The 26,591-nt window shown below is 40.4% G+C and overlaps 2 protein-coding genes across 7 annotated transcripts; both read left to right on the top strand.

The window, feature by feature from the left end:
• Positions 1-1,689: 1,689 nt before the first annotated feature.
• On the top strand, positions 1,690-5,616 carry LOC311301645 (HMG domain-containing protein 3-like; the record flags this gene model as incomplete). The annotated part of the gene is made up of 7 exons (XM_084426922.1): positions 1,690-2,965; positions 3,052-3,191; positions 3,467-3,668; positions 4,083-4,187; positions 4,501-4,691; positions 4,788-4,929; positions 5,048-5,616. The coding sequence occupies exons 1-7, from the start codon at positions 2,770-2,772 to the stop codon at positions 5,614-5,616; spliced, it is 1,545 nt and encodes a 514-aa protein (XP_084283048.1). The 5' UTR covers positions 1,690-2,769.
• Positions 5,617-13,990: 8,374 nt separating this feature from the next.
• On the top strand, positions 13,991-17,762 carry LOC311301342 (uncharacterized protein). Of its 6 annotated transcripts, none has more exons than XR_014629439.1 (12): positions 13,991-14,356; positions 14,468-14,570; positions 14,674-14,798; positions 15,778-15,897; positions 15,982-16,029; positions 16,106-16,189; positions 16,408-16,473; positions 17,021-17,067; positions 17,187-17,237; positions 17,321-17,365; positions 17,458-17,513; positions 17,645-17,762. XR_014629439.1 is itself a non-coding variant. In XM_084426360.1 (8 exons), exons 1-8 carry the CDS (start codon positions 14,261-14,263, stop codon positions 17,057-17,059), a joined length of 681 nt encoding a protein of 226 aa, XP_084282486.1. In that variant the 5' UTR covers positions 13,991-14,260; the 3' UTR covers positions 17,060-17,174. The 6 variants fall into 6 exon arrangements, 2 of the variants coding, with proteins under 2 accessions (XP_084282486.1, XP_084282485.1); XR_014629440.1 differs by having other exon boundaries at positions 17,021-17,081; XR_014629441.1 differs by having other exon boundaries at positions 16,408-17,067.
• The last annotated feature ends 8,829 nt before the right edge of the window (positions 17,763-26,591 follow it).

The raw sequence follows: 26,591 nt of genomic DNA, 5'->3' as shown, positions 1-26,591 counted from the left end.
CACAACATACACAGTCATTTGCAAAGCCACAGACTTCGCGCGGTTCGCCATGAACGTAAGTATGAGTTCAGTTGTGATATGCATGCCTGTTATAACTTGTTAAGGTTATAGATAATAACGTGAATGTTGATGTGAACGTATCATAATTGGTAACTTATGACAAACATGTTTTGCTTTATATATGAATTTTCCTATTTTAAATTGTGTTTGATGTTTATGATTCTTTTAGATTTGATCATCTTTGACTGCCACTTGGAATGCAGACAAACCAAGCACTTTCACTGCTTCCACTGCTCAAAAACCCTAATTAAAAAGTCAGATTTTATAAAGCACATAAAAATGTGCAAAGTAGTCAAACAGATGGTGCCTTTGTCTCATCAGAGTAGTGACACATCTCCAAAACCGGTCCAGTGTGCGTCTTTGTCTCCTCCCAGTAGTGACACATCTCCAAAACCGGTCCAGTGTGCGTCTTTGTCTCCTCCCAGTAGTGACACATCTCCAAAACCGGTCCAGTGTGCGTCTTTGTCTCCTCAGAGTAGTGACACAGCTCCAAACATGGTCCAGTGTGCGTCTTTGTCTCCTCCCAGTAGTGACAAAGCTCCAAAACCGGTCCAGTGTGCGTCTTTGTCTCCTCCCAGTAGTGACACAGCTCCAAACATGGTCCAGTGTGCGTCTTTGTCTCCTCCCAGTAGTGACACATCTCCAAAACCGGTCCAGTGTGCGTCTTTGTCTCCTCAGAGTAGTGACACCGCTCCAAAACCGGTCCAGTGTGCGTCTTTGTCTCCTCACAGTAGTGAGACAGCTGCAAAGATGGTCCAGTGTGCGTCTTTGTCTCCTCCCAGTAGTGACACAGCTCCAAAACCGGTCCAGTGTGCGTCTTTGTCTCCTCCCAGTAGTGAGACAGCTGCAAAGATGGTCCAGTGTGTGTCTTTGTCTCCTCCCAGTAGTGACACAGCTCCAGAGATGGTCTAGTGTGCGTCTTTGTCTCCTCTCAGTAGTGACACAGCTCCGAAACTGGTCCAGTGTGCGTCTTTGTCTCCTCAGAGTAGTGACACAGCTCCAAACATGGTCCAGTGTGCGTCTTTGTCTCCTCCCAGTAGTGACACAGCTCCAAAACCGGTCCAGTGTGCGTCTTTGTCTCCTCCCAGTAGTGACACAGCTCCAAAACCGGTCCAGTGTGCGTCTTTGTCTCCTCCCAGTAGTGACACAGCTGCAAAGATGGTCCAGTGTGCGTCTTTGTCTCCTCCCAGTAGTGACACAGCTCCAAAGATGGTCCAGTGTGCATCTTTGTCTCCTCCCAGTAGTGACACAGCTCCAAAGATGGTCCAGTGTGCGTCTTTGTCTCCTCCCAGTAGTGACACAGCTCCGAAACTGGTCCAGTGTGCATCTTTGTCTCCTCCCAGTAGTGACACAGCTCCAAAGATGGTCCAGTGTGCATCTTTGTCTCCTCCCAGTAGTGACACAGCTCCAAAGATGGTCCAGTGTGCGTCTTTGTCTCCTCCCAGTAGTGACACAGCTCCAAAGATGGTCCAGTGTGCGTCTTTGTCTCCTCCCAGTAGTGACACAGCTCCAAAGATGGTCCAGTGTGCGTCTTTGTCTCCTCCCAGTAGTGACACAGCTCCGAAACTGGTCCAGTGTGCATCTTTGTCTCCTCCCAGTAGTGACACAGCTCTAAAGATGGTCCAGTGTGCATCTTTGTCTCCTCCCAGTAGTGACACAGCTCCAAAGATGGTCCAGTGTGCGTCTTTGTCTCCTCCCAGTAGTGACACAGCTCCGAAACTGGTCCAGTGTGCATCTTTGTCTCCTCCCAGTAGTGACACAGCTCCAAAGATGGTCCAGTCAGTTAGTTTTCCTGCTCAAAGTGACGACACCGCTCCGCAAGTGACCAAAACTGTGTCTTTTGCATCTCTTTGTGATGCCACCGATAAAACCCGCTTGAAATATGTTCGTAGAAAACAGGGGCAAAGATTATGTTGTCCCCACTGTAATCTGTGCGTTTTAAAAAAAAAACTCAAGAAACATATACAAAGGGCACACTTGAATATTGAACCTGATATCACTGCACAGTCTCACCTTCAAAGTCAGTGTATTGACCCAAAAAATGCAGTTTTTGCTGTTGCAAAATCGTCTAAAGGCCCTTGTATACCCATTCATGTTATCAAAAAAACATGGGGCATTTCACACAAGGTGACTTGTGAATTTGATGCCTGCAATTCTGTAATGGATTTTAAAAAAAGAAGTGGAATGCGATCTTGTCAGTGTACACACTTAAAATCAGTGGATTACTGCAGATCTGATGCTGGAAATGTTGTCCTGCATGAAGAGGCTTTAAGAGAAATGGTACAGGACAAATGGTTTTCAGAGGAACGCAAAAGACAGTGCTTAAATGCTCAGAAAAAAGCTGAAGAACAAAATGTGTGTTTTGCATCCTATGTGACTCTTGGTGGTCCATCCTATATGCACTATGTGTCAGTTTTTGAGCCAAAAGTTTCATTCTATAACCGATTGGGAAGAATCATGGTTGTTTATAATGCAAAAAACAACACATGGCATTGCCCTTGTACTCGGCCAAGACGCTCCTATATACACAAGACTGTGTGCAAATGGTATCTTTTCCAAACCAACAGAAAAATGTTCCAAAGAGTGAAGAGCACAGAGGTGGAATTGACCTGTAAGACTCCTGTGTCCACTGGCAATGGACTTTCTGATTCAGAAAAAGACTATACTGAGAACATTTTGTACCCTCCAAAAAATTAGGACCTCAAGAAAATGGTGCAGTATATCTTTACAAAGAAAACAATACCTTCTTCCTTACCCATCTCAGCAACCAATTTAGATGAAAAGGAATTCCCAAAAATTTTGGTTCCAGATGAAATGCACTGTTCATCGTGTTCGGAACCCCTTAGTGATCCTTTGCTCATCTCTAATAAAGCTAAAATTGTCACAACAGTTGGAATAATTGAAGGTTGGTATTTATTTGTTAGTAGTAAATTCTTACTTCAATAATGTGTGTTAAGATTAGCTGCTTATTTTGTTTGTTTTTGTTTTTAGGTGTTGAAACCTATTGCAAGACATGCCCAGTGTGTGGACTTGCATATCGCTATCAAGAATGGAGTACTGGTGTGCATAACTATGATGACCACATCATACTCAGTTTGAAATTTTGTCTTATGCTTTGGAGTTTTTTGCAGGTATTGTGGATTGCTTTATTTATTGCAGGTTGTCCAAACTCAGTCCTGAAGGGCTGCTGTCCTGCAGTTTAGCTCCAACTTTTCTTAACACACTTGCCAGGAAGTGCTTTGTATTCCTAGTAAGAACCTGATCAGCTGGACCAGACTTTATTAATTAGGTTTGGAGCTAAACTCTGCAGGACAGTGGCCGTTCAGGAGCAGGATTGGACACCCCTGCTTTACAGTATTTAATGTTATTGTCACAACAATGTCAATACCTAATTTTTTCTCTTTAGTCTCACACCGCTGTTGAAAGAGTCTGTAAAGCACTTTCCATATCCAATGGAGTGGCTTACCCAAGTAAAACGGTGCTTTGTGCTTATTTGCACTTTGAAGCATTAACTGATCACAACTACCAGTTTTCCTGCTTAAAGTGTGGATTCCATCCCTCTGTTGTTATCATGGATGCTCATCGAAAAGCAGCTTTTAGCATGCCAGGTATGATACAGATCTAATTAGAATTTGAAATATCCTGACTTGCATGTAACTTATTAGAATCAATCATCAATTGAAGTTTTGAGTTGAGCTGTCTTTTATTCATCTTTTATTCAAATAATCCTGAAAAAGTATTACAGGTTATAAAAAATATTTCCCATTCTGTCATAATAAATTACATTTAGATCATGTGACACTGATGACTAACACTGAAATAATAATGAAATAAAAATAAATGACTGACACCGAAATCATTTTTGATGGTATATTAAAATAGAATGCCATAATTTTAAATTGGAATTTCTGCTCCAATAAATGCAGACTTGATGATCATAAGGGACTTCCTTCAAATCATTAAAAATAGTGATGTTTTATAAGTTTTGACTTGGCACTGTATTTGTAATTTTATTTTGTTAGTCAGTGAAATAGAAGAACCACCAGCAAACTTTGATGGACAGGTGGATGTGGAGGCTTTTTGGAATTCACTGCGATTGGAGATTATTGCAAGAGGTCTTGTGGAGAGTAAGTTATTTTATTCATTTGGATCAAAGTACAACACAGACACAGGTATTTGTTTTATCTGGTATTATGCCTAAACTTTTACACTGGGAGACATTACACATGGATGCAACATGCACACACACAAATTAGAAAAAACATCCCAGAAACACCTGCTATGAGTGTACCCCATGACATGATCTATTATTACATATTAATTAATTTATATTTATGTATAACTTTATTTTGTTGTTAAACTTTAGAAATAAAAGTGGAGTTATCACTGGCAACAACATTATGACTTGTTTTTTTGTTTTGTTTTGTTTTGTTTTTGCAGCTGGAAACCCCAATCCTTTTGCAGTCAAACCAAGTTATCACCTTTGGGCGCCCTGGATTGGACCGAATACTAGGAAGTCTGGCTCTGTCTTGAATACAGAATGGGAGAAAGTACATTCATCAAATCCTAATCCTGCATCTGAAGTTCCAGTAACTGAGGAAAGGCTTATTGATGAGCTGATGTCACTGAAGGTGTAGTGTTGTTTTGTTTACCTTTTTGTAACAGTATTCTATTGTCATTGTTTATTTCTAATAAATTCTGAGTTTTTTTGTTGTTTTAATTCATAGGTGGCTGCTGTCCGACAGTTATGTGCATCATGTGGGTTAGATAACAAGGGATCAAAGATGGACCTCATAATGAGACTGAGGAGTGAAATGCAAAACAGATCATCATATGACAAATTTTTTCAAAAGGTTTGGGGTGCATCAGGTTTGTATGCACAGATATATCTTAATTTATAATAGAAAACACACATTTCTTAATTTGTTTTACTTATTTTATTACTTTAAGTGCTGCAATCATTAATTTGAAACAATCTATCACTTAGGTGGCTGGGCAGTTGTTATGTGCCCCTGCGGTGTCGTTAACAGCATTAAAGTCCTGGTAAGAGCTGAAAGTCCAAGGGACTTCGCTGACATGTTGCTGTCCTGGAAACACCTTCCCAACATATCCATTTATGACTTTGCAAGAGGACTTTCCACTCATGCAAATCTCCGCAATCCAAACATGATTCCCTTCAGCCCACACGAGGGTCGGCTTTTGGAGCCAAATGATGCCAATATTGCAGCAGCAGAAGAGGGAAGACTTAAGATTTCATTGGAATGGCTCAAAGAGAAGAAAATGCCTGCTGATGTGAATGGGCATCCATTAACTGGCTCATCTGATCACTATGTACTTTCTGACAGATTCCATGAAAACAACACAAAGGATCCCCGTGATAAACTTCGTAAAATACAGCTTGTGCCTGAGTTGGCTGGAAGAGTTAATTCTCAGTGTGCGGAGCAGTTGTTTTCTCAAATGAGAAAAAACAATTACTTCCTAAATGTTATTGTAACCCTCTTCGTCTGTGTGCTCCCCCAAATGTCTCTGCGTTGTGTTTGGATGATGGTTGAATGAGGAGGACACAAATATCGTTGTCGTCACAGCAGTGAAGCTTATTTATTGGGCTCTTCTGCATCAGCCACTTTTCACAAGGAAAATAGAACTGTTAGTTACTAATATCAAAAATAAAAATGCATACAATATCACAAAACAATACAATACAGTTCTAGCAGCAGTTATATTAAGCCTTCAATAACAGGGGTTCTCAAAGACTGGAAAAATAACTTTCCACATATGACAATTAATGTTAAATGTCACATGCATCCAAAATACAAAGACTATAACCCAAAATACTCAGATAAATGTTAAACACAATACAATATACAGAAAAATATACCCCATCACATGGAAGGTAAAACCCATTAAATAATATCAGAAATACAAAACCATCCGTCGCAAATAACTGTGCAAATATGTTAGTTAACATCTTTAACAGCAATATATTTATTCATATATATTTATATGTACAAATAACATGGATGGCCAATATAATTAAAGAAATGTAATAGATGTAACAGAGAACATCTTACCTTTTCACAAGGAAAATAGAACTGAATTAACAACAGCTCCACCCATGTGAAGAAGGGCTCACTCACACAGTGAAACACTCATAGAACACAGTGCTCCCCCTAAGGCTGGGAGAAACATATTACATCTTCCCTACATCCACCCCCTCTTTAAATGATGCCGTCCCAGTCATCACTAAACAAAATTAAATCAGTTTAAATCTTAAGATTCTCTTTGAAGTGTCTGTGTGGGGTGTGTGTGTGTATAGGCATTGCTAAAGTAGAGCTGCTTCTTCGCTTTAGCCTTTTCCCACACTTTCCTTCCTCTCTCTACCTTCTCCTTGTCAATCTCGCTTTGGAGGACATGTATCTCCAAGGAGAGTCTATTTGGTGGGCGCCTTTTCCGCTCAGGATATCTCCTCTCTGGCCTCTCAGGATTGGAGACTTCCAATGGCGTCTACTCCCCATTCTCCTCCTTTTCACTCACAGTCTCTTTCAATTGAATTCCATCCTGTCCATGCTCTTCGTCTACAACATCTGGCCATTCCACACTTGTACACTGTGTAACACTGTCTCCACTTTCAATTGTCTCCACTACTTCCTCTTCTTCCTCGAAAACACTTGAGTCCATTCCAGACACTTCCTCCATGTCAGACTCTTCTTGGGCAAGGTACTTGGAACTCACTGGGAAAAACATGCACTGGGACAGAAGATTTCGGTGGATGACTCTTTCCCTGTCACCATCTTCTGGACGAACCACATACACTGGAATTCCTGGCTGTTTCTTCACCACAACATATGGATGTGGTTCCCACCTATCAGCCAGCTTCTGTTTTCCCTCGACATAACACACTTTCACCATCACTCTGTCACCAGGTTGGAACATGTGGCTTTTGGCTTTCTTGTCATAGTGCTTTTTCTGAAGATCCTTAGCATGCCTCGACATTCGGTCTGCCTCATCATAAGCATAGTTCAAGCACTCACGCAGAGTCTGGACATATTCACTGTACTCACATGGCTCTTTTGCTGTTGACAGGCCAAACATGAGATCAAAAGGCAGTCGTGGATGTCTGCCATACATCAAGAAGTATGGGGAGAAACCAGTCGAATCATGTTGAGTGCAGTTGTAAGCATGTGTCAGTGCGTCAATGTATTCATGCCACCTGGGTTTTTTATCAGGATCAAGAGTGCCCAACATATTCATAAGAGTTCTGTTAAATCTCTCTGTGGTCCCATTTCCCTGCGGATGGTAGGGGCTAGTATGAGTCCTTGTAATTCCAGTCAGCTTACACAACTCCTTCACAACTGTACTCTCAAAATTTCTGCCTTGATCTGCATGGAGTCTTGCTGGGAAACCAAATCGACAGAAGAAATTCTTCCACAGCACCCTTGCCACAGTGACAGCCTTCTGGTCTTTTGTGGGGTAAGCCTGGGCGAATCTTGAGAAATGATCGGTGACAACCAGGACATTCTCTATTCCTCCCTTAGACTTCTCCAGGACAAGGAAATCCATGCAGATGAGTTCTATAGGGGCATTAGTGTGAATGCTCACCAGCGGAGCCCTATTTCCAGTGGGAGTTTTCCTCAGACAACATCTTTCACATTGCTCACACCATGACTTTATTTCACACTGCATTCTCGGCCAAAAGAATCGTTCTCGGAACAGATTAAAAGTACGCTCAAATCCCAAATGACCAGAGTCGTCATGAAGACTTGTTTTAGCCAAGAGTCGCATTTTCTCTGGCAAGACCAGCTGAGCAGTGGACCGTCCCTGAACATCCTTAACTTGCCTGTAAAGAATTCCATCTTTGACCACCAGCCTCCTCCACTCTTTTAAGAGAAGTCGTGCATCTTTCCCCTTTTCCAATCTTTCTCCACGTCTTGGCTTTTTGTTTAGTGTCTTGTAATGTAGGACTGGCCCAATGACAGGGTCCTCCTTTTGACATCCTCTGATCTCCAGCTTTGTCATTGCAGGCAGCACATCAGTACCCGCTCCATCAAATGGATTGGCTAGCTCGTCAACCCGGCCCAGAAACTCTCCCTCTTTGCGTACAACAGTTCTTTTCGCTTGCTCCCTAACGTCTTCCTTCCTCCCTGACTCATCTCCACAGGACTGGTCTTGCTGCGTAGAGGAAATGCACTGTGGGCAGGACTGAAGAGTTTCTATGACCTCTTGATTAGACATCCTCGATAATGCGTCGGCATTAGAGTTGGACTTCCCTTGCCTGTACTCAATGCCAAAGTCAAACATGGCAAGCTGTGACACCCAACGCTGACCTGTGGCGTCCAACTTCGCTGTACTCATCACATATTTAAGTGGGTTGTTGTCAGTCAGCACAGAAAACTTATGCCCATAAAGGTGATCATAAAACTTGTCTGTAACAGCCCACTTTAGAGCCAAAAACTCTAACTTATGTGCAGGGTAGCGGGTTTCAGGTGGTCTCAAACCTCGGCTTGCATAAGCAATTACTTTTTCCACACCATCTTGAACTTGAGCAAGGACCGCCCCAAGACCCTCACCAGAAGCATCCGTTTGCAGAACAAATGGTAAGCTGAAGTCGGGGTAGCCCAGAACAGGTGCTGTAGTCAGTCTCTCTTTCAGTGCTTCAAATGCTCTCTCACATTCATCTGTCCACTCAAACGGTTTAACAGTTCCTGAAGTTCCTTTTACCCCTTTTTTCTTCTTCTTTGGGTCTCCAGAGGTAAGTCTATACAGAGGTGCCGCCAATGTTGCATATCCCTTGATGAACCGTCTGTAGTACCCAGCAAAACCAACGAACCCCAGCACTTCCTTCACACTTGACGGCCGCTTCCAGTCTCTGACTCTGCTTATCTTCTCAGGATCTGTATGAATACCCTCCGCAGACACCACATGGCCCAGGTACTGAACTTCTTTCCTCAGTAGACTACACTTTTGAGGCTTCAGCTTCAAACCATGTTTGCGGAGCCGGCTGAACACTACTTCCAACCGCTCAAGATGCTCTTCAAAAGTCCTAGAGAAGATAATTAAGTCGTCAAGGTAGATAAGGAGGCTCTCAAAGTTCAGATCACCAAAGCAGCAGGTCATCAATCTTTGGAAGGTTGAGGGGGCATTCTGCAGACCAAACGGCATTCTGTTAGCCTCATATAACCCCATGGGGGTGCTGAAAGCAGTTTTGAGCTTGTCGTGTTCAGCCACCGCAACTTGCCAGTAACCAGATGTAAGATCAAGAGTCGAGAAGAACCTTGCCTGTCCCAGTGCTTCCAATGCCTCCTCTATTCTTGGTAGCGGAAAAGCGTCTCTGGTACTGCAGGAATTCAGTTTCCTGTAGTCCACGCAGATCCTCAGGGAGCCATCTTTTTTAGAAACAACAACGATGGGGGATGCATATGGGCTTTTGCTTGGCCGAATGACTCCAGCTTCTTCCATCTCTGATATGGCCTTCCGCACTTCCTGGTACTGAGACGGGGGTATTTTGCGATAAGGTAGGCGGAAAGGTTTTGAGTCTACAAGAGGTATCTCATGTTGCACAGTGGTGGTATGTCCATAGTCCATAGAGTGTTTGGAGAAGACATCAGCATTTCTCCTCAGCAAATCCTGAAGCAACGCCAACTGCTCCTCACCTTCTACTGCTGCAGCACTAAGATCAACACCACATGTTATACCATCAACAGACTCAACACTGGTTGTCTGCTGTTGACTTTGACAAGACGTTGTCACTGAATTCTCACACTGACTCTGACACATGAACTGGTTTTGGCACAGCATTTGGCACTTTTCTTCCTCTTCAACGACATTTTGAACCAGGAAAGCATCTGCAAGCAGGGTCCTTGGGTTGACAATAACATCCTTTCCAGACAGATTTAAGAGCCGGATGGGAACACAACCTTTTTCAACATTAGCAAGCAGCCTGGCAACCATAAGGCCTTCTGGAACACTTTTGGAGGACTGGCTCTCCACTAGAACTGTATAGTGTGCTCTCTTCGGTCCACCCATAACTCTGCCAATAACATCCTGCTCCTTACCAGCTGGTATCCTTATTCTGTGACCAGCATACTGTACTTGACCAACTTTACCCGTAGCTCCACCAGGTTCACTTTTACTCACAGCAACCATTGCAGAGTGCCACTCAGGATTGGTCAACTTCAATTTGGCGAGATATTTTCTGCCATATGACGCTTGAAGGTCATTTCTGGAAACCCTTATTACATTAGTCCCAATGAGCAATGGAACACTGGATCGGTACTCAGTCACAGGGACAACAAAAGCAGGAACATTTGAGTAGACCCTTCCCAAAAACTTAAGGTTGATACAAAGCACACCAACATAAGATACGGGTTGACCAGCGGCACCTTCAATGGGGATGTCTGATGGCTGCAATTCCTGAAAACTTAACACAGGATGTCGGCGCCAGAACTCATCAGTAATTGTGGTTACCTGAGAGCCAGAGTCAATGAGAGCTTTACACATTTCTCCATTTACTCCAACCACCCCTTCATTACAGGGACCTACCAATGGGGTATCAGCTGGTTTTGACCTGCCCGTTTCATGTTGCTGGGGACTCTGTTGCATGCCTGTGGTTGCCCCGGTAACCACAGGCCCTAAGCATTTAAATCCTGCCTGGACTCTGCTCCAATTTCAGCTTGGGCTGCCTCATCAGTCATCACTGTCCGACACAGACGTGCAATGTGTCCCGGTTTTCCACAACGATAGCACACTATGCCCCTTACTGCAGTGTCACTACTCTCTTGAGGTCTCTGGGTGTGAGGAAACACAGTCTGTGGTGATGCTCCAACTTTAGCCTCCAGCTGCGTCAATCTGTTAAGCTGATCCTCTTGACTGCTCACCAGTTTCTTCACCATGGCTGTGAGTTCAGTAAGATCTGTGTTCTGCCTATTTCCTTTTTCTGTTCTCGGCTTTTCGCCACTCTGGTTACCACTCACTGTCGTAAACTGAGCTTGTGCGTACGTCTTTTTGGCCTTTGGCTGCGTCTGAAACTTCCTTGTCTCCCAAGCAAGGTTACGAAGTTCCGTTTGAAGTTCACGAAAACTTAGAAGTCTAGGCTTCATCGGTGCTATCCTGTGAAAAACCTCTTCGTCACTCAATCCTCTCATGAACTGACGAGTCAGTTTGCCGTCCCGGTCTGGAAAAGGCTGGCCTCCATACTGAGCATCTTCTACTGAACGTAAAGTGGCCTCCAGAGCAATGGCGTATGAACACACTGATTCGCCCGGGCGCTGGTATCGCTCATAGAAATCAGCTAATGGGTCCAGGGATGTCTGCATATCACTATACTCGGCTCGTAGTTCTTCAAAAGCTCTGCCGGCAGTCTGCTCATTAGGAGGGAGATTCAGAACTAGCCTCCTGGCTTCACCACTCAAATGTCGCACTACAGTAGCAAAGGACAGATTTTCTGGCATTCCTCCAGCATCAAGGAGGTACTGCATATCTCTTATCCAGTCTTCAATAAGTATCCTGCAATCAGGACCACCGCTGAACACTTGCACATTTCGAACTTGATGTGTCTGTGTAAAGCTGGGCTGTGGCGTGGTCATTCCAGAGGCAGGGATGTATGCAACTTGCTGATGAGCCACATGCGGAGGTGCAGTCTGAGGTCTTTGCACTGAAATGGGTTGTTGTGCATACATATGTGAACCATGAGACACCGGCACTGTCATAGGAGCATACACAGAAGGTGAGGAGGATGACACAACAGCACAATGCGAATGTAAGGTGCGCTGTCGATCATTGGAATTTCTGTGTGTTTGAACAGAGTCCGTTTTCTGCAAAAAGTTGGTTCTTGACAAGACAGGAGGTGCAGGTGTGTCAGGTGGTTTTGAGTACATGGCATTTGGCACACCACAACAGAAAAGAGGAGGAACCTGAGCGGCCGTTGGATGACCTGGCAAGTTGGTTTGGGGTGAAACAGCCATTGCAGCAGGAGAGTGCAGGTCATATGGAGAAGTGTACATATTGGGTGCCTGGTTCATACCTGGATAAGTAGAAATGTAAGTTTTAGGCGGCACAGTCAACGTTGGGGGCAGGTATGGGTCGTTTGGAGAAGGGGACATGTCAGTTGGCATTTTGTTGGCCACGTTTGGTGAAGCCTGAATGGTAGTGACATTGTCATGCATGTTAGTTTGCGACAAAACAGTCGGCACATTAGATGGATGTGGGTTAACTAAAGACATGTGCATGGTGGTTGGAAGTCCATATAATGGGTTATCTGGGCCTTGGTTATGAGCCGAGGATTGATGTTGCACAAAAGTGCTGGGGCAGGTGCCCAACTGGTGCCAGCTCACTGCCGCGGTGGGCAGATTCTCCGTATGTGCAGCTAGCTGCCTTGTCTTTGGGCGGACAGACTGTTGGGGGTTATCATTTGGCTGGGATACAGTTTCAATACTCACATCGACGGGCATGCTTATTTCATACTGTTGGATTTTGTCCTGCTTTACTGGTAACCATGGGGTGGCCTGAAAGGGCTGCCTTAGTGGTACTTGGGGACGAGGAGGTGGTCGATGAGGGGTGGTTTCATGGAGCCCCTGCATTTTTCTTCCACTTCTTTCAACTTTCTCGTCTGTGCAATACACAATGTGTATGTAGTGTGCAATACACTGTGTGTAGTGTTTGAAAATGTAAAAATATGAAAAATGTAGTAAAGTGCAAATTAATGCTGTTAGTGAATGTGTTGTGTATATCTTATGTTTCCTGTAATCACAAAGCAAATCATAAATTAAGGTAAATGAAAAAAATAAATTAAAAAAAATACCCACTTCAAAAGATTTAAATACACCCGAATGCACAAAAAAAAAAACCCACAGCAACTCACTAATTTGTCACTCAAAACAACAAATTAACACTCTTATAGCACAATATCAAAAGTTCAGACACAGAAAAAAAAAAAAAACTTTCTTAAATAAAACTCAGTTCAGTCCAACAATATATTTAACACTGTCACTTTAAGACAAAAGAAAGTAGGTGAAATAATGTTGTTGTTTTTTTTTTTTCTGCTTTTTTTTTTTTGCTTCTTTTTTTCTCTTTTGATTATTTTTTGGGTTTTTTTTTCTTTTCTTTTGCTTCTTTTTTTTTTCTCTCTAGATTTTTTTCTTTTTTTTTTCTTCACTCTACTCACACTTCTTATTTGTCAGATTGCTTCTGTTGACGTAGAAACCAACGATCCGGGTCACGGCACCAAAGATGTAACCCTCTTCGTCTGTGTGCTCCCCCAAATGTCTCTGCGTTGTGTTTGGATGATGGTTGAATGAGGAGGACACAAATATCGTTGTCGTCACAGCAGTGAAGCTTATTTATTGGGCTCTTCTGCATCAGCCACTTTTCACAAGGAAAATAGAACTGTTAGTTACTAATATCAAAAATAAAAATGCATACAATATCACAAAACAATACAATACAGTTCTAGCAGCAGTTATATTAAGCCTTCAATAACAGGGGTTCTCAAAGACTGGAAAAATAACTTTCCACATATGACAATTAATGTTAAATGTCACATGCATCCAAAATACAAAGACTATAACCCAAAATACTCAGATAAATGTTAAACACAATACAATATACAGAAAAATATACCCCATCACATGGAAGGTAAAACCCATTAAATAATATCAGAAATACAAAACCATCCGTCGCAAATAACTGTGCAAATATGTTAGTTAACATCTTTAACAGCAATATATTTATTCAAATAACATGGATGGCCAATATAATTAAAGAAATGTAATAGATGTAACAGAGAACATCTTACCTTTTCACAAGGAAAATAGAACTGAATTAACAACAGCTCCACCCATGTGAAGAAGGGCTCACTCACACAGTGAAACACTCATAGAACACAGCGCCCCCCCTAAGGCTGGGAGAAACATATTACATCTTCCCTACATTATGAAGCCAACAAATCACTTGTTTCTTATGCGAAACCTGCTGCACCACTACAACGTTGCGATTAACACTAGGTTTACAGAACAGCTTACCAAGGCTGTTGGTTGCAGTCAGGTTGTCCTGGATAAGCATGGCCAAGCACTTGCAGGTAAACTTAATTTTTCATAATGCAATTTAATGTCATTATTTGTCTTCTCCAGAAATGTTATTTGACACTGGGGTTAATTGACACTCGCATGCTTTATTGCTAGGGACTTTAAGTAAAAGCACAGTCGAAATGGATGGTAAGCCAAGTACAGACAAGGCGTCTGTGACAGGGCTGAAGGATGTAATGTTTAAGACCAGCTGGGAGCAACCATTCAGCGAAGAAAAGGTGATTGCTCTATGAAGGTTGAAATCTTAAAAGCTGAAGAATGAGTAGCCTGAAACATTTTGTAATGTTTGTTGATAATGTTTTTAGCTCACACGTGTTTTGGACACAAAGCAAAATGGGAGTGAACATGTGTCACGTGTTTGTTCTACAACCCTGATGCGAGAAGTTGGTTGCACTCAGGTTGTCCTGGAAGAGCATGGCCAAGCACTTGCAGGTAAACTTAATTTTTCATAATGCAATTTAATGTCATTATTTGTCTTCTCCAGAAATGTTATTTGACACTGGGGTTAGATGACACTCGCATGCTTTATTGCTAGGGACTTTAAGTAAAAGCACAGTCGAAATGGATGATGAGCCAAGTACAGACAAGGCGTCTGTGACAGGGCTGAAGGATGTAATGCCCAACAAGACTGGCTGGAAGCAACCATTCAGCGAAGAAAAGGTGATTTGCTCTGAAATCTTTTAAAGGGATACTTCACCTTTTTTCATATTAAACTTATTCCCTTAACTAAGACGAGTTGATGCATACCTCTCTCGTCTCAGTGCGTGCACTTAAAGGGATAGTTCACCCAAAAATGAAAATGCTGTCATTTACTCTCCCTCAAGTTGTTCCAAACCTGTATGACTTTCTTTCTTCTGCTGAACACAAAAGAAGACATTTTGAAGAAAGTCAGTAACCAAACGACTGATGGACCCCATTGACTTCCATAGCAGGAAAAAAAAAAAAATACTATGGAAGTCAATGGGGACCAGCAACTGTTTAATTACCAAACTTCTTTAAAATATCATCTTTTGTGTTCAGGAGAAGAAAGTCATACAGGTTTGGAACAACTTGAGGGTGAGTAAATGATGACAATTTTCATTTTTGGGTGAACTATCCCTTTAATCGCTCTGGCGCACGGCGACACTTTGATAGCACTTCGACTCGGCGCAGTAAAAAGTCACGCTTGTAAAATCCTCTCCCTCTCACTTCTGTCATTAGAACCAACGTGACTTTTTACTGCGCAGAGTCAAAGTGCTTCCAACTTCAAGTGCTATTCCGCCATACATTATAGTTATCCTTTTTACCCGCTTAGAAAAGCGCCACGTTTTATTTTGTCACCATACTTGGTCGTGTAACTACTCGTGTAACTGTATTTAAATAGGGAAAATGCTTATGTGTTTGGTCACTTCTAACTTCATCTCTGTTTGGTCCCTAATGAATGAACTGGGCTAAGTTAAGTGCTATCGAAATGTCACCGCGCGCCTGAGTGATTGAGTGCACGCACAGAGACGAGAGGTATGCATCAACTCGTCTTAGTTAAGGGAATAACATAGTTTAATATGAAAAAACGGTGAAGTATCCCTTTAAGCTGATGAAGGCTCAAGTAGCCTCAAACATTTTGTAATGTATGTTGATAATGTCCCCCCCCCCCAAATAGCTCACACATATTTTAGACACAAAGCAAAATGGGAGAGAACATGTGGCACGTGTATATTCTACAACCCTGATGCGAGAAGATTTTCAGACCTTGGGATTGGAACGCAATGTGGAGGCAACAGTTAGGATCATCTTAAATTTCTTTGATCCAATTTACTTTTCAAAAATGTTCCTGTTTTTAAGTGAAGCTGTGATATCTTAACAGATTCTGAATTGCTGTTTCAAGAAAATTGAAGACCTCAGCAAATTGCAGGTAAAATGTCATTGCTTGTAGCATGAATAAAATGCAAAAAGCTATTATGAAGAAATGTGTATGTTTCTGTAATTAGGGCATCCAAGTCTGGACGTCTAACAGCTATGTGAATTCAACACTGATTCCCCCACTTTGTGCAGATCCCATGTTACATATCCCTGTAAGCAATTATATATTTTTTTCCAACAGTAATATTGTAGTTAGGATTTGTTATTTTAGCATACATACTTTGGATTTCATTGACTGTTTCTATGTGTTATTGCTATTGACATTTTATGTGGCATATATGTTGTAAGCATTCTTTCAAAGTGTCCAAAAAGATTTCACAGAGCAAAATAAACAATGTGCATCATTTTGTATTATATTTATTTTTGATAGGTTGATGCTTCTACAAAAGACTGCATTCTATTTCCATCTTGGATCAAGTCACACTGGATGCTTTGTGTAAGTCATGAAGACATTTTTATCCATGTCAAATTGATTTCTGTATTTTGTGTTTTTTTAACAACCATTTTCAGATTTTGCGCCCAAAGCTGAAACAGGTGTTTTTTCTTGATTCACTCTGCGCGAGTGGTCTGAGTGATGGAAGATACAGTCAAGTGTACAGGTCTTTTACATAGCTCAGTAGTTCATGTTCAGAAGTTCCAGTTGAACAGTTCTTGTTCAAATGTTCTCAGCTGCTGTATGGTGGTTCAGTTCTAAATCATACAGCATTTTTCTTTTTTTCTTCATTTGTGACGTTCTTGTGTTAATGTCTGATGTGAATTATATGAGGTCATTTAAGTTTATTAACGTTGAAAGTACCAAAACACTAATAACCAATCAACAGTAAGGGGCGTACACAATCAAAATGGGGGACTGTTGTATAGTGTGTTCATAAGTTTAGCAGCAGTGTTATAAAGATAGGGGTGAGATACCTTTTGAATAGGGGCGTGTTTTGTTGATTTTGAATTTCAACATAATTTCTCGATTTCTAAAAATCACTTAATAGGAGGGTTGCTCAGACTGTCATTCCTGGCCATTGGACTGAGATCTCCTGTAAGGATCTTCCAGTAAGTTTTTGAATCATCACTTATTCTTCTAGCACAATTAAATTAATTGCTTTCTTGCTTACTTGCTTTTTTCCATTTCTTGATTTGCTTGCAAACCTTATCCAGGAGATTCCAATGCAGCATTTCTCCAATAATTGTGGAGTCTTTGTGCTCATGGTGAGTTTTTATATGACAGTAACATCAGTTTAATTTAGAAACCAAATAAAAAAAGGTCTAAACAAGTAGCCTTTGAATTTCAGTATGGCCTGTACATTTCTCTGGGGGTGGCTTTTGACTTTTCTGAGGTGAGTCTTCAGATCTTTGTTCTACACTTTTTTTTTGCAAGCCAGTATAAAAACAGAATTTTAAACATTGTAGTAATGTTTGTTTTTTTAAGGCTAATATGTCAAGAATAAGGAAATGGTGGTGTGTACTGCTACTTGAAGACTCGGGGTAAATTCTAATTCTAATAAATTTAAAGTAATGACATTTTAGCATTTTGTAATCTCTCTCTCTCTCTCTCTCTCTCTCTCTCTCTCTCTCTCTCTCTCTCTCTCTCTCTCTCTCTCTCTCTCTCTCTCTAGGTCTCCTACAGATCGAAAAAGGCACAGAAAAGATGCTGAGGTTGAAGGCTCATGTGAAGTCAAAACTGGTATGGTAAACAGTTTGAAATATAACACATGTAAAAAAAAAAAAAAAAAAGGCCAGTGAAAATTCCTTTTTTTTTTTCTTTTCTTTTTTTTTTCAGCCATGGACCCAACAGGAGGCCTTGCTGATGTACTGTTGAATATTATTTCTCTAAAAAAAAAATTCTAAAAAAAGTCATGTAATATTTTAAAATAGTTTTTCCATATTTTTTTTTCCAGCTACCACCAGAGGTGCTCAGTCACATTCTTCTTGATGTTGTTTATGAAGAAGGAGACAAAGCCTTTCACACTCTGTCACTAGTGTGCAAAAAGTTAAATGAAACTGTCCACCATCCAGGTTTTCTTAAAAAAGCTCACTTTGCCTGGCTGGACAGTATGTATAAGTATTACTTTATGAAATGAACAAGTTAAGCTAATATATTAAATTCATTTTTTTGCATTACAAATTCATTTTTTCTTTTGTCTTGTAGGTATCGTTGACTGGAAGTCAGTCAATCCAGATGTGAGGAAAGAATACAGGGTGGAGTTTAAGCTCACCAGATGTGATGCCTGTGGATTCCTCTACAAAAACACCACTGGATATTGCGGCAGTGGAAAGAAGGGGGTCTTCACTGCGTTCTATTCAGATAGAGAGTTTGATGGCTTCTGTTCTATGGACTGCTACTACAGTATGAATCAGTAAAGGAATGAGTTTTTCAGTTATATAGACTGCTATTACAGTATGAATCAGTAAAGGAATGAGTTTTGCAGTTCTATAGACTGCTATTACAGTATGAATCAGTAAAGGAATGAGTTTTTCAGTTCTATAGACTGCTACTACAGTATGAATCAGTAAAGGAATGAGTTCAGTTCTATAGACTGCTACTACAGTATGAGTCAGTAAAGGAATGAGTTCAGTTCTATAGACTGCTATTACAGTATGAATCAGTAAAGGAATGAGTTCAGTTCTATAGACTGCTATTACAGTATGAATCAGTAAAGGAATGAGTTTTTCAGTTCTATAGACTGCTACTACAGTATGAATCAGTAAAGGAATGAGTTTTTCAGTTCTATAGACTGCTATTACAGTATGAATCAGTAAAGGAATGAGTTTTCCAGTTCTATAGACTGCTATTACAGTATGAATCAGTAAAGGAATGAGTTTTTCAGTTCTATAGACTGCTATTACAGTATGAATCAGTAAAGGAATGAGTTTTTCAGTTCTATAGACTGCTACTACAGTATGAGTCAGTAAAGGAATGAGTTTTTCAGTTCTATAGACTGCTATTACAGTATGAATTAGTAAAGGAATGAGTTTTTCAGTTCTATAGACTGCTATTACAGTATGAATCAGTAAAGGAATGAGTTTTTCAGTTCTATAGACTGCTATTACAGTATGAATCAGTAAAGGAATGAGTTTTTCAGTTCTATAGACTGCTATTACAGTATGAGTCAGTAAAGGAATGAGTTCAGTTCTAAAGACTGCTATTACAGTATGAGTCAGTAAAGGAATGAGTTCAGTTCTATAGACTGCTATTACAGTATGAATCAGTAAAGGAATGAGTTCAGTTCTATAGACTGCTATTACAGTATGAATCAGTAAAGGAATGAGTTTTTCAGTTCTATAGACTGCTATTACAGTATGAATCAGTAAAGGAATGAGTTCTATAGACTGCTATTACAGTATGAATCAGTAAAGGAATGAGTTTTTCAGTTCTATAGACTGCTACTACAGTATGAATCAGTAAAGGAATGAGTTTTTCAGTTCTATAGACTGCTACTACAGTATGAATCAGTAAAGGAATGAGTTTTTCAGTTCTATAGACTGCTATTACAGTATGAATCAGTAAAGGAATGAGTTTTTCAGTTCTATAGACTGCTATTACAGTATGAATCAGTAAAGGAATGAGTTTTTCAGTTCTATAGACTGCTATTACAGTATGAATCAGTAAAGGAATGAGTTTTTCAGTTCTATAGACTGCTACTACAGTATGAGTCAGTAAAGGAATGAGTTTTTCAGTTCTATAGACTGCTATTACAGTATGAATTAGTAAAGGAATGAGTTTTTCAGTTCTATAGACTGCTATTACAGTATGAATCAGTAAAGGAATGAGTTTTTCAGTTCTATAGACTGCTATTACAGTATGAATCAGTAAAGGAATGAGTTTTTCAGTTCTATAGACTGCTATTACAGTATGAGTCAGTAAAGGAATGAGTTCAGTTCTAAAGACTGCTATTACAGTATGAGTCAGTAAAGGAATGAGTTCAGTTCTATAGACTGCTATTACAGTATGAATCAGTAAAGGAATGAGTTCAGTTCTATAGACTGCTATTACAGTATGAATCAGTAAAGGAATGAGTTTTTCAGTTCTATAGACTGCTATTACAGTATGAATCAGTAAAGGAATGAGTTTTTCAGTTCTATAGACTGCTATTACAGTATGAGTCAGTAAAGGAATGAGTTTTTCAGTTCTATAGACTGCTATTACAGTATGAATCAGTAAAGGAATGAGTTTTTCAGTTCTATAGACTGCTATTACAGTATGAATCAGTAAAGGAATGAGTTTTTCAGTTCTATAGACTGCTATTACAGTATGAGTCAGTAAAGGAATGAGTTCAGTTCTATAGACTGCTATTACAGTATGAATCAGTAAAGGAATGAGTTCAGTTCTATAGACTGCTATTACAGTATGAATCAGTAAAGGAATGAGTTTTTCAGTTCTATAGACTGCTACTACAGTATGAATCAGTAAAGGAATGAGTTTTTCAGTTCTATAGACTGCTATTACAGTATGAATCAGTAAAGGAATGAGTTTTTCAGTTCTATAGACTGCTATTACAGTATGAATCAGTAAAGGAATGAGTTTTTCAGTTCTATAGACTGCTATTACAGTATGAGTCAGTAAAGGAATGAGTTTTTCAGTTCTATAGACTGCTATTACAGTATGAATCAGTAAAGGAATGAGTTTTTCAGTTCTATAGACTGCTATTACAGTATGAATCAGTAAAGGAATGAGTTTTTCAGTTCTATAGCCTGCTATTACAGTATGAGTCAGTAAAGGAATGAGTTCAGTTCTATAGACTGCTATTACAGTATGAATCAGTAAAGGAATGAGTTTTTCAGTTCTATAGACTGCTATTACAGTATGAATCAGTAAAGGAATGAGTTTTTCAGTTCTATAGACTGCTACTACAGTATGAATCAGTAAAGGAATGAGTTTTTCAGTTCTATAGACTGCTATTACAGTATGAATCAGTAAAGGAATGAGTTTTTCAGTTCTATAGACTGCTATTACAGTATGAATCAGTAAAGGAATGAGTTTTTCAGTTCTATAGACTGCTATTACAGTATGAATCAGTAAAGGAATGAGTTTTTCAGTTCTATAGACTGCTACTACAGTATGAGTCAGTAAAGGAATGAGTTCAGTTCTGTAGACTGCTACTACTGTACCTTTAATGACATTCTATTGACGTTTCAAAAAATGAATTGTAAAAATGACAATTGAATAAATGTATTTTGTATAAAATGGTGTTTGTTTTGCTTAATTGATTAATGTCACTTACAAGTTTATTAAACTGTTTTTACTTCATTTTATAATTATATGGTGAGTGTTTGATCAAACATGTATATATGCCTTTATACAGCAAAAACACTTGCTGTACCATTATTATAAAAATAACATTACTTTTAGTTTGTATGTACTTTAAATGAAAGTTCAAACTAGTATGACTTTAATAGTGTCAGGAGACAATTTTATCTTTAAAATAATAATTTAATTTGTTTTTTAATTATATTTTTATTTTATTAGTTCAAGTACAGACATTTCAAGTATAATGCAATAAAAAAAAAAAAAAGATTAACACAAGGCATTGTAAATACAGCTCAAAATGTGTAAACCAGAGAATAACAGTAAGTATAAAATGCACATAATACAAATAAATGCAAAAATAAACGTTTATAATATCAAGGTAGTTATAGATATTTTCAAAAACTTTGTTTTGTGATCTCATGTTTGAAAGGCTTTCAAAGTACTGTATACTGTGAGATCAGTGTTATAAAAGGTAATATATTAGGGTTTCTTTTATTTTTGTCTTATGAATATAAAACTTCGCCAAAATAATTGAATTATATAATTTTGTTTTCAGAAAAATATGGGTTTTGGAAACAAAGTAAAATGTCATGAGGTTCTAAATTAAGACAAATGTTCCTCATATCTATTTTAAAGTCAGTCCAAAAAGAAATAGAAAAAGGGCATTACAAAAATAAATGTTCAATATCTTCAAGTGATGTGTTACAAAAAGTGCATTTATCACAAACAATGTTTTTTAATAATTGATCCTATAAAAAGTCGCGGTGGTGATGACGTCATGTAACCCACGCCATACAGAAGCAAGGTAACGTTTATTCTTAATATCATCATTGCTATTTTTACAGTGAAAGAAATGTATTTGGTCTTGTATAATTATTTGTGTAATTATAGTGATTAAGGTTATGGCTCGCTTTCATAGACCGTAAGCATGCTTCGACCTCGTGGCACGCCCATTGCTCCAGTCTGCAGTTACCTCTACTTGCCTGAAAGGGCGAAGGCCCTATTGTTTTCGGTAGGATTATTGTTTATTAGGGCCCAAGCCCTGAAGGGGCGAAGGCCCTATTGTTTTCGTTAGGATTATTAGGGCCCAAGCCCTGAAAGGGCGAAGGCCCTATTGTTTTCGTTAGGATTATTAGGGCCCAAGCCCTGAAAGGGCGAAGGCCCTATTGTTTCCGGTAGGATTATTAGGGCCCAAGCCCTGAAGGGGCGAAGGCCCTATTGTTTTCGTTAGGATTATTATTATTATTAGGGCCCAAGCCCTGAAAGGGCGCAGAGCCCTATTGTTCTTCTAAGGATTATTAGGGCCCAAGCCCTGAAAGGGCGAAGGCCCTATTGTTTCCGGTAGGATTATTTATTATTAGGGCCCAAGCCCTGAAAGGGCGAAGGCCCTATTGTTTCCGGTAGGATTATTTATTAGGGCCCAAGCCCTGAAAGGGCGAAGGCCCTATTGTTTTCGGTAGGATTATTATTAGGGCCCAAGCCCTGAAAGGGCGAAGGCCCTATTGTTTTCGTTAGGATTATTATTAGGGCCCAAGCCCTGAAAGGGCGCAGAGCCCTATTGTTTTCGTTAGGATTATTATTATTATTATTATTATTATTATTATTATTATTATTATTATTGTTGTTCAAGGGTTCGGGGGCTTTTGGGGCCTTTAACGTGCTCAAAAACTCATGAAACTTTGCACACAGGTCAGAACCTGCGGCCATTAGGGCCGGGCTGAAGCTGGTACCCGGGCGTGGCAGGGGGGCTCAACAGCGCCCCCTGGAACGGAATCCGAACACTTGTCCATAAATCAAACACACTTGCATATAATAATATGAAACTCGGAACAGATATAGATCTCATCGGGCCGAACAACTTTCGTGCTCTAAGTTTTACGCCAGCCCAACAGGAAGTCGGCTATTATGGGTTGTTTGGAAACGCATGCTGTGGAATTTAATGTACTCCTCCTAGGGAATTCATCCAATCGGCTCCAAACTCGGTCAGCATGAAGTCAAGACATTGAGGATGCTAAATTGCGGACGGATTTTTGATATCTCGAACGGTTTGGCCGTGGCGAGGAAACGAATTTATGGCGAATAATGGAAACAGGAAGTGTGTTATAACTTCTGCATACATTAACTGATCTTGATTAAACTTCAGCAGTGTGTTCGTTGTAAGAGGCCGATCACATGGATGTGACTATTGTGAGTCAAAGTTATAGCGCCACCAACTGGCAGCAGGAAGTGTGTCCCTTTCGAAATGCTTTGAAATCACCCTCTTATTTTTACCCGATTTGCTTCAAACTTTATGTGTATAATGTAAACACACGGCAGATGTAGACCTGTGAAAGGATTTTTGATATCTTTAATACTGTTGCCATGGCAACGCTTCAAACTTTAATATTCTTTTTTGATGCTTTTGAGACTCTTAACATACTTGAAATTGGATGAAACTCGACAGACACATCACATTTATTAGCCCGTAGACATGTGCAAAGTTTCAGAAACGGGCGTGGTGAGGGGCTCAGTAGCGCCACCTTTAGTCATAAGTGGGGGGGTTAGTTTTATCAACAGCAACAAAACTTGGTATGTGTATTGTTCTCATCAAGACGGACAACTTTCTAATTTACATGAACTTTCTCCAACCAACAGGAAGAGAGATATTTTGGTTTGAATGTGGATTTTCTGAAGAATTTTCTCTCCCTCTCTCTGTGTCTCTGTGTGTGTGAGGGGAGGGGGGGATTTGTTTATTGCTTTTATTGAGTTTTTCAAGGTTTCAGGGGCTTTTGGGGTCCTTAACGTGCTCAAAAACTCTTGAAACTTTGCACACAGGTCAGAACCTGCGGCCATCAGGGCCGGGCTGAAGCTGGTACCCGGGCGTGGCAGGGGGGGTCAACAGCGCCCCCTTGAATTGGGTCCGAAAACTTGGTCCATAGATCAAACACGCTTGCATGAATTAATATGAAACTCGGTACACATATAGATCTCATCGGGCCGAACAACCCTCCCCTGGTCAAGTTTTACGCCAGCCCAACAGGAAGTCGGCTATTATGGGTTGTTTGGAAAACGCTTGCTGTGGAATGCGAAGTACTCCTCCTAGAGAATTCATCCAATCCCCACCAAACTCGGTGTGCATGAAGTCAAGACATTGAGGATTCTAAATTGCGGACGGATTTTTGATATCTCGAACGGTTTGGCCGTGGCGAGGAAACGAATTTATGGCGAGAAAAGAGAAACACGAAGTGGAATAACTTCTGCATACATTAACTGATCTTGATGAAACTTCAGCAGTGTGTTCGTGGTAAGAGGCCGATCAGATGGATGTAACTATTGTGAGTCAAAGTTATAGCGCCACCAACTGGCAGCAGGAAGTGTGTCACTTTCAAAATGCTTTTGACAAAAGTGGGGGGGTTAGTTTTACCCACAGTTACAAAAATCAGTACGTACATTGGTCTCATCGAGCCGGACAACTTTCTAATATACAGTTATTAGCTTCGACCAATAGGAAGTCAGATATTTTGGTTTGAATGTGGATTTATTCGCAAATTCAGCCTCTGCTTTTTACCCACTCCTGCTAAGTGTTTTTTTTTTTTATTCACACCAAACTTTTTTAACACGATGAAAATACATTAAAGATGCTAAATTGTGAACGGATATTAAATATTTCAAACGGTTTTGACATGGCGAGGGATTAAAATAATGTCAAAAAAGGAATCAGAAAACATCTCATATCTTCTTAAAATTTAATTATACACCATTTATTAGGGCCCAAGCCCTGAAAGGGCGAAGGCCCTATTGTTTCCGGTAGGATTATTTATTAGGGCCCAAGCCCTGAAAGGGCGAAGGCCCTATTGTTTTCGGTAGGATTATTATTATTATTATTAGGGCCCAAGCCCTGAAAGGGCGAAGGCCCTATTGTTTTCGTTAGGATTATTATTATTAGGGCCCAAGCCCTGAAAGGGCGCAGAGCCCTATTGTTCTTCTAAGGATTATTAGGGCCCAAGCCCTGAAAGGGCGAAGGCCCTATTGTTTTCGGTAGGATTATTATTATTATTTTTCTTACGACTATTCAGGCATTTTTGGGGCTCTTAACATGCTCAAAAACTCTTGAAACTTTGCACACGAGTCAGAACCCGCGGCCATCAGGGCCGGGCTGAAGCTGGTACCCGGGCGTGGCAGGGGGTCTCGACAGCGCCCCCTGGAACGGGGTCCGAAAACTTGGTCCATAAATCAAACACGCTTGCATGTAATAATATGAAACTCGGAACACATATAGATCTCATCGGGCCGCACAACTTTCATGCTCTAAGTTTTACGCCAGCCCAACAGGAAGTCGACTATTTAGGGTTGTTTGGAAACGCATGCTTAGGAATTTGAAACACTTCTCTTAGGGAATTCACCCGGTCAGCACCAAACGCGGTGTGCATGAAGTCAAGACATTGAGGATGAAAAATTGCCAGGGGATTTTTGATATCTCGAACAGTTTGGCTGTGGCGAGGAAACGAATTTATGGCGAATAATGGGACACAGGAAGTGTATTATAACTTCTGCATACATTGACTGATCTTGATAAAACTTCAGCAGTGTGTTCTTGCTCAGAGGCTGATCACATTGATGTGACTATTGTGAGTCAAAGTTATAGCGCCACCAACTGGCAGCAGGAAGTGTGTCACTTTCAAAATGCTTTGAAATCACCCTCTTATTTTTACCCGATTTGCTTCAAACTTTATGTGAATAATGTAGACACACGGCAGATGTAGACCTGTGAAAGGTTTATTGATATCTTAGATACTGTTGCCGTGGCAACGCATCAAACTTTAATATTCTTTTTTGATGCTTTTGAGACTCTTAACATACTTGAAATTGCATGAAACTCGACAGACGCATCACATTTATTAGCCAGTAGACATGTGCAAAGTTTCAGAAACGGGCGTGGTGAGGGGCTCAGTAGCGCCACCTTTAGTCAAAAATGGGGGCTTAGTTTTACATAGAGTCACTAAACTCGCTATGTATATTGTTCTCATTAAATCGGACAACTTTCTAATTCACACTTATTAGCTGAGAGCAACAGGAAGTCAGATATTTTGGTTTGAATGTGATTTTTTGGAGAATTTTCTCTCTCTCTCTCTCTGTCTCTGTGTGTGTGAGGGGTGGGAGGGAATTTCCAATTGATTTCAGTGTGTTTCAAGGTTTCAGGGGCTTTTGGGGCCCTTAACGTGCTCGAAAACTCTTGAAACTTTGCACACAGGTCAGAACCTGCGGCCATCAGGGCCGGGCTGAAGCTGGTACCCGGGCGTGGCAGGGGGGCTCAACAGCGCCCCCTGGAACGGGAT

Source organism: Rutilus rutilus, assembly GCF_951802725.1.
Source record: "Rutilus rutilus genome assembly, chromosome: 12".
Classification (NCBI taxonomy): domain Eukaryota; kingdom Metazoa; phylum Chordata; class Actinopteri; order Cypriniformes; family Leuciscidae; genus Rutilus; species Rutilus rutilus.
Note: the sequence above shows the minus strand (reverse complement) of the source record. Positions and strands in the feature narration are given on the sequence as shown.

What these genes read in the sequence shown, in the direction of transcription:
- LOC311301342 (XM_084426359.1), top strand. Translation starts at nt 14,261, where the DNA reads ATGGATGGTAAGCCAAGTACAGACAAGGCGTCTGTGACAGGGCTGAAG. An exon ending in AACCATTCAGCGAAGAAAAG is followed by an intron (nt 14,799 to 15,777) that starts GTGATTTGCTCT and finishes CCCCCCAAATAG; the next exon opens with CTCACACATATTTTAGACAC. An exon ending in ATCCCATGTTACATATCCCT is followed by an intron (nt 16,190 to 16,407) that starts GTAAGCAATTAT and finishes TATTTTTGATAG; the next exon opens with GTTGATGCTTCTACAAAAGA.